The sequence below is a fragment of the Castor canadensis genome, chromosome 6, assembly GCF_047511655.1.
Source record: "Castor canadensis chromosome 6, mCasCan1.hap1v2, whole genome shotgun sequence".
Classification (NCBI taxonomy): Eukaryota; Metazoa; Chordata; class Mammalia; order Rodentia; family Castoridae; genus Castor; species Castor canadensis.
In genome coordinates, this window is record NC_133391.1 from 181,577 (window position 1) to 189,692 (window position 8,116).

The 8,116-nt window shown below is 54.4% G+C and overlaps 1 protein-coding gene across 1 annotated transcript; it reads left to right on the plus strand.

Annotated features, from left to right (window-relative positions):
- The first annotated feature begins 4,490 nt into the window (after positions 1-4,490).
- Positions 4,491-5,757, plus strand: Foxl3 (forkhead box L3). The gene is made up of 3 exons (XM_020160897.1): positions 4,491-4,597; positions 4,976-5,144; positions 5,374-5,757. The coding sequence occupies exons 1-3, from the start codon at positions 4,491-4,493 to the stop codon at positions 5,755-5,757; spliced, it is 660 nt and encodes a 219-aa protein (XP_020016486.1).
- Positions 5,758-8,116: the final 2,359 nt, after the last annotated feature.

Genomic DNA, 8,116 nt, shown 5'->3' on the forward strand with positions numbered 1-8,116 from the left:
AGCAAGTCTGATTTCACCGTAGGAGACGTGGTGCGTTAGAGACACGAATTAACTTCAAGAATCACAGTGGCCACTCGGCCTGGATTTCCTCAGGGATGTCCTCCTCTCTCCCAGTGAGAAACATCTAAGGACTGGCTAATGTCCAGGTCTCCAGGAAGTGGAGATCACAGGCAGCATTCCGTGACACAGACGTCCTTAAGTCTGAAGGAAGCAGCTCACCAACTGGGCAGAAAACCCTGTCCCGAGAGGCAAAGACAGCATTTCTGTAGCTGCACCCATAAACCACCCACAGGGTGCACAAAGTCCCTAGACCCCGAGCCAGGGATACAGCACAAGTCCAGACGCCCTGTGGCCCCTGAGGCTTCGCCTGGGCCTGCGGTCACAGACTTGTTCATCAGCCACCCGCTCCACATAGCCACCAGGTAGCAAACACCATCCTCTATGTCAGGGATAGGACGGGGACAACACAGCTCTGTCCTTAGAAGACGCTGTCCCAGGGAGGTGTCCAGTGAGGAGGGTCAAGTCCATGCGGGGCACATGGCCACCCCATAGAAGTGGGCAGCCCAGAGCAGGTGGGTGGTCTGAGATTGGACAGCTGGAGAGAGGGAGGAGAACGAGATACGGGGGCTGGACACCAGTGTGGTCATGGGCTTCGGGCTGCATCTGACAGTGCTGGTGGTAAGGACAGCCAGCAGCCACCTCCCCCTGAATTGCCCATCTCCTGGCACTGGGTGGAAACTCAGCAGCCCTGGACTCCCATGGCCATGGGAGCAGCATCAGAGCAGTTGAGGCTGTCCACCCGAGCCTCCACCGGTTCACAGCTGCCTCCACAGCACAGCAAGTCAACCATGCTCCCCTCGGTACCCCAGCCCAGGCTCTGTCCTCAACCATGCCTTCCCCACCAGAGGCCAGAGCCAGGCGAGCTGAGACAGCCACCAGTCCTTCTGTCTTGCAAGACACTTTTCTGTGTGGGGCTCTGTGTGTGGTCTCTTGCTCCTCAACCCCCTTCTAGGACAGGGGCCACAGCCAGCCCCTCTCTGAGCTTCTGTCCTGGGTCCCTCTTGTCCCTCATCTCCTGCTGAGTCACCAGCAGTGCGCCTACTGGCACAGAGCCTCTGTCTCCTCTGCTCGTCTTTCTCAGGTGAACTGTGGCCTTGTCACATCAGGGGACCAGAGCCCACAGCAGCCCCTGGGGAGGTGGAACAAGCACCTGGGGAGGTGGACAAACCCCAGACAGGGCTTAACGTCTTCTGATACCTGCCATTCTGCACGAGCCAGGTGCGTCTCCTACTCGCTCATAACTGAACCTAGAGCAAGGCTGTATTCTGAGACCAAATCCCAGGAGAATGGCTTGGTCCCTGCTACAGGCCTGTCCCAAGTTTCTGTAAGAGACAGAAACCTTTCCGTTCGGTCTCGCAGGGTCGCTGTGAGTTCAACGTGACTGCTCACACAGTAGGTGGGCATTATCGTTCTTATCGCTGTTGTCACTTATTCACACAACGTCCCAGCATTTGCCCAACTGCACAAGGGTGTCTTCTGCCTGCTGGCTCCCGGGGCCACTGGCGCTGGCAGGTGCTGCTCCTCCCAGTCCTTGGTGGCACTTCATTCACCCTTCAATTCCTCTGTCCAGAAGTTGAAGGAAAGTCTGCAAGTTCATTTTTCTTGAGGAGAAAGCATGCCTGTTTAAAGACTGTGATGGCTCATATCTATAATCCCATCTACTTGGGAGACAGAGATGGGCCAACCCAGGGAAAAAGTTAGTGAGACTCCAATCTTGACAAACAAGCCAGGTGTGGTGGGGCATACCTGTGATATCAGCTATGGAGGAGGCACAGATAGGAGGATCAGGGTCTGAGGCTAGCCCTGGGCAAAAACACCACCCTACCCAAAAAATAATTAAAGCAAAGAGGGCTGGAGGTGTGGCTTGCATGGGACAGCAACTGCCTAGTAAGCACGGGGCCCTGGGTTCAAACCCCTGTACTGCCAAATTAAATAAATAAGCAAACAAACAAACACATAATCCCAGTGCTGCTCAGGAGGCAATTCCAGGCAAAGTTAGTGAGACCTTGTTTCAAAAATAAAATAAACAAAAGAAGGACCGAGGCATGATGCAAGTGGTAGGGTTCAAACCCCAATACCAAATGAAATGAAATAAAATTCTCCATGCATGGTAATCATCTAACCCCCCAACACAGTCTGCACCCCCTAAGCAATGGCATCTCTTCCTCCCCTCCCTCCCTAGCCCCATAAGCTCTCTCCTGGTTCTGTCCCTGTGAGTTTCCCCACCAGGGACCTGATGTAAGCAAGGTCACCTGGCCTCGTCCTTTTGGGTCAGGCTTAGTTCACTGGGCAGGATGTCTTCAATTCCATCCATGTAGTGGATCACACCAGATGTCACCCTTCCTGCAGCTGAACAGCTCAACTCTTGGAAGCAAACGGCAGGGAGATCGCCTGGCAACTGCTGAAGTGCGCATGACCAAAGCCTGCAACAGAAGAAAAAGTAGACACAGTAGCTTCACCAAAACTCACCACTTGGTGCCTCAGGGGACGCTCTCAAGCAAACGAAAAGACACCCCACCAGTTTGCAAATCTAACCCTAATCTGACAAGGGATCGACAACTTTATTTAACACATCAGGCTTTTTATCCAAGTGCTGTACAAAATTTACTTTGTCTGGAGTAAATTGTTGGTTTTGGTGGTTGCCTTTCTCAGTGTTCAGCTCCTTGTGTGTTTTGGTCTACAGGTTCATTTTAAGTGGAGGATTCTTCAGCTCTTGTCCGTTCCCTCTCGTCCTCCCTCTCTGGTTCTGTCATCCACTCTGTGCTTCTGTAGTGCATCTCATTTTCCAAACATGGCTGCATGGCACCTGCTATCCAACCTGCTCTCCTCACAATGCAAAGATGGATGCACGGTGCCAGTCATCCCACCTGCTCTCCTCACAAGGTGGCTTTCACTCCTCCCTTTGGAAGGTGACTGAGTGAGATCATAAAGTGTGCCCTGGGCAGTCACATGTTTCATTTTGCTTGTTTTCTGTTTTCCGTTTTGTGGTCCTAGGGTTTGAACTCAGGGCCTTGTGCTGCTTTAGTTGTTTTCCAAACAGGTCTTCTATTTTTGCCCTGGCCACTCTGGTCCCCAGTTCTCCTATTTTTGTGCCACCATGCTTGACCATTGATTGAAATGGGGTCTCACTAACCTTTTGCCCAGGCTGGCCTCTGATCCTCAGTCTTCCTGATCTCTGCCTCCTTAGTAGCTGGGATTATAAGTATGAGCCACTGGACCAATCTGACATGTTTAGTTTTTTTTTTAAAAGAAATTACCGAACTGTTTTTTTTGAAGGGGGCTGTGCCATTTTATATTGCCACATTCCTGCATTTGACTTTGACTTCTGATGACCAGGACAACACCACTGCTGACTCAGGGCTGGAACAGAAGCCAGACTGTTCCATCCCCAAAGTAGAGGGACAAGGACATGCCCTGTCAGATGGCTAGGGTACTTGGCACACTCAGGCTTCTCCTCCAAGGACAGCCCCTAGATGCAGGAGCCAGGACCATAACCCCTTCTTTCCCAGGGGTAATTTCAGGGTTCCAGGGTCTGCTATGAGGGGAATTCTAGAAAAAAGAGAATCTGGCTTCCTGTCTCTGGCAAGCTCACAGACATGGCTGTCCATCAGACTCAAAAGCATGTCCACTGTGAAGCCAAAGGCCCCCTTCACAACCCACCTCTTCACTTCTTCCAGATGGAGGAAGAACCCTCCTCTTCTCTGCTTGCACCTGCCCATCCCAGTACCAGAGCTTGGAGCTGGGGTGCAGCTGATGACAGTCCACTCTGGGGGACTGGAGACCTCTGTCCCCACCCCGGGGTCCCAGGAGGGATGTAAAGTGGGCCCTGGAGGGAAGCTGGACCCTGGGTCTCTGGACCAGTGGGCAGTTTGGGAGGCAGGGAGACACCCTTGGGCACCTGGATCCACCTGGACCCTACTCTGTAGGGGGGAATATAGGGGGTGGTGTTGACCAAGGCCGGGTTGCAGAGGGGACAACACACGTTTGTTCGTGGCTGGACCCGTAGCTGTGGATTCTGCAGAGAGTTGGTGTCCATCCTGGACACTCCACCCCTGGGGGCGCACGGAGTGCCACCGGCGCGGAGCCTGTAAAGAGTCGGATTTGGACTGCGGGACGTGCGGGCTGGGGGTGGCCGCCAGTGCCTGGGTCCATCCTGCGTGTCCTCGCCCGACCGTCCCCCTCCTCTGCGGGTCAGAGGGTGGCCAGGCAGCCTGGGCCCGCTCTTCGCTGCTCCGCGGGTGGCTGGGGCCTCCCCTGCTCCAGGATTGGACGCGAGAGAACCGGGCGGGGCGGACCGGGGACCCCAGAAGCTCAGGCGCCCTGCTGCCTCCGTGCAGACGCTGCTGGCCGGCGCCTGGGAGAACCCGGCACGGAGCCGGCGGGCGGCGCGGAGGAGGCAGCGGCGGCCCCGGGAGCGTAGGAGGAGCACGATGTTCGACAGCTCGCAGTATCCCTACAACTGCTTCAACTACGACGCCGACGACTACCCAGCCTGCAGCTCCGACGAGGAGAAGCGGCTCACGCGGCCTGCGTACAGGTGACCGCAGAGGGGGCTTTGGGCACAGCTAGGGTCGCCAGGACCTGCCCAGGATGGAGGGAGAGGATGGGCTTCCAAAAGACATGTTCGGGCGCACACGTCGGGGTAGCCTGAGGGGTCCCCAAGACTGAGGAGCCCATCTACAGTCTACAAGGAAGCAGAGAACAGCTAGCCAAGGGTCACCAATCCAAGCAGCTCTGCTCCAACAGCACCCCGCTAATGTCCCCTCGAGGCCCAGGGAGACGCGCTGGCCAGGGGCTCTGGGGCTCTGGGGAGTTCTGGGGGGTCCGGGGTTCTGGGGGTTTAGGGATGCTCCAGGGCTCGGGGACCACAGCTGCCCTGCCCGGCGCCCGGGTTGCCTGACACTCCCGCCCGCAGCTACATCGCGCTGATCGCCATGGCCATCCAGCAGAGCCCCGCGGGCAGGGTGACCCTGTCCGGTATCTACGACTTCATCACGCGGAAGTTCCCCTACTACCGCGCCAACCAGCGTGCCTGGCAGAACTCCATCCGCCACAACCTGTCGCTCAACAGCTGCTTTGTCAAGGTGAGCGTCCCCGCGCGCTCCCCACCCCATTTCCCGCGACCGACCTCCTGAGCTTCGCTGGGTTGGGAACACCTGGGCCACTCATCCATCCCTGGGGATGGAGAGGGAGTGTCTTCCCAGCAAATTGGGCTCATGAACAAGGCCACCCCTGGCGGCCGGCTGCACCTCTCCAAAGGCGGTTCTGTGGTGCGGACCCGGGACCGCACGCTGAGCCCCTCTCGCCGCACAGGTGCCGCGGACCGAAGGCCATGAGAAGGGCAAAGGCAACTACTGGACGTTCGCAGGCGGCTGCGAGTCGCTGCTGGACCTCTTCGAGAATGGCAACTTCCGCAGGCGGCGCCGGAGACGCTGCCCCAAGCGTGAGGGGCCCCCGGGTCCCCCTGGGGAGCAGGACGCGGGCAGGTCCCCAGACCCCAACAGAGCGCGCGTCCCCCACGGAGAACCCCCGGCCACCGCAAGCCCCGCTGCCCACAGAGACATCAAATTCAGCATCGATTACATCCTCTCCTCCCCAGACCCCTTTCCCACGCTCAGGTCGCCCTATCTGACACAGGAGGCCAAATGCCCCCCACTGGAACCGCAGCAAATGAACCTCCACTTTCGGGCAATGTGACGGGACTGAGGTTCTTCCCACCTCAGTCTGAGTCAGTTTGAGCGCTCCTACCTGATCCTCACCTTCAAGTGCATTTCCAATTCCACCCTGAGCCACACTCACAAACTTCTCCAGAAGGTCCCCAGAGCTGACTGGGCCCGAGGTTGGAAGGAAAGGCAGACTGCTCTCATAAAAGGTATTTATGGCGAAAAAGACTGCTTGCAGGCTTGGCTCCAACTTGACTTCAGGGTTTGCTGTGGATTCCCAGATTGCTGAGGTTGAGAAGAAGAAGAAGCCAAGGAGTGTCCCCTGGATTTTGTGAGACTGTGTGTGGCTTCATAGACAAACCCATCCCAAGCTGACAGTGCTCAGTAAACTACTAGTGAAGCTGTTTTGCACCTTCCCTGAGTTAAAAATAAGAAGGTGAAAACACTGCAGTCAGACCTTCACTGATTCTGTGAAATTAGTTACCCAGTTTTCTGTCTGTTACAATCAGAAGTGACAGTGTATCTCGTGTTGTCTGCAGTATGTTTTGTTGATGGTTATCAAAGTCTCTGCACTTTTTATCCAGGAAAGACAGAAGGGAGAAGGAAGGGTGACAGGAAGGCACCCAAATTTGGGAGGACACTGAGGGCAAAGTCCCAATTTCTTGATTCTTCTGAATGGAGTGTGGGCCCTACTCAGCCACCAGCTGGTTTCTTGCAACTCCCACAAAAGCAGGCACCACAGAGAGCAGGCTGTGCCTAACATCATTGCCATGCTACGAGGTAGGGAATTGCGAGCATTGAGGTGGGTACACTCCATTTGAAATGTAAATGGTTTAATTACTGTGTAGAGACGGGCATTTTAAAAAACACAATTATGCACAGTGAAACTATTTGGCCAACCTTATCATTTTTCACCAGCCCATTTTTTGCAGAGTTAATTGCTTTCTGTGACTTAATTTGAACATTAGTATGGATTACACCTAATTCGATGTGCGAGGTGATGGTGATTGGCTAATTCTGTGAACAGCAAAAACACACGCAACGAGGTTGCTGTCTGGGTTGGAAATTACAGTCTTGCTTAGAAACAGGTGCTGGGGCTTGTGAAGTTAGCCAGGCTGCAGAGACTGACCTGAGCCACGCCAGACACTGGCCTGCTTAGACTTGCCTGTGTTTCTGTTTGGAAAGCCTGACCTCTCATTAATTCCAGTATTTCTTTGTTCACCTGCCCTGTAAATAAAGCTTCAATGTGTGGCTTTAATTGTTTTGGGAAGAGTACCACCTCTGTGAAATGCCTGGCCTGTGACTCTGTGATGAGACGGGGATATGGTGCCTGCTTCGTGGCCTCCAAGCCCTGCTCACCACAGCCTCTGCCCAGGAGCTTCCCCAGTGGTCCAGAGGGAGGGGGAGCTGGCCGGTGAGGCCCTTCCTGAACCCATACAGGGATGTCTCCTTCCAGAACTCTGCTCCAAGGCAGCCAAGTCCTTTGTTGGCCAGTACGATGGGGAACCTGGGTCATGCTGCCTCTGTGGCCTGCACACCCCCTGGGACACTGCCGGCACCCTTGTACCATCTTATGGACGGGGCCTTCACACGGGCTCCATTCTGGCTCCAGCATGTGTGCATGTCATAGGCGTGCATCGTCTGTGTGCAGCACTGCTATTTAAACCCCTTTGTTAGATGTGCTAGAAGTACCCTTGCAAATTGTACTAGATGCAGTGTAGCGTGTGCTCAGATGCAGAGCACTGAACGCAAGAGAATGGCACAGAGTATCCGAAGGGTTATTTTTCTGCTACCAACTGAGCAAATAAAGTTTGCATTTTTATCTTTGGGGTTCTTGCTTTATTCCTGCATGTTGCTCTAGTTAGTAAAGGCTGATCTGAAACAAAATTCTTTGTCAGGTGGACAGAATCTGTGGAGGCCTCAGGCTCAGAGGAGAGAAGTTTTTGGTGGCGTCCACCATCATAGCTAAGCACCAACTCAGCCGTTGGACAAGGCAAGGGCGGGGGGTGCCAGACAAAGTCTGTAACGATGAGGTGTAGCATTTGTTTTGCAAAGGATATCAATCATGTTCCTAAAAGCAAAGGGACATTTTCAATTTGGCAGCCTGTGATATCCTACACCTTCAGAAGTGTTCCCAGCCCTTGGAGTGAGTGGCATTTTAATACGAAGAACATAGCAGGGTGAGGGCTGGCCGTGACCTATTCAAATGTCGCTGCCACTGCACACACCCGCCTGACGCAATTATAATTAAATGCGTTATGCCTCCCTTGCAAATCTGCAGATTGATCATCGATATATACATTAGCACCACATTACCCCCGAGCAGATGTCTGCCACACACGGGTTATGGATCAGCAGGTTTCCATTAACAAAGTTGGGAGGTGCCACCAAGC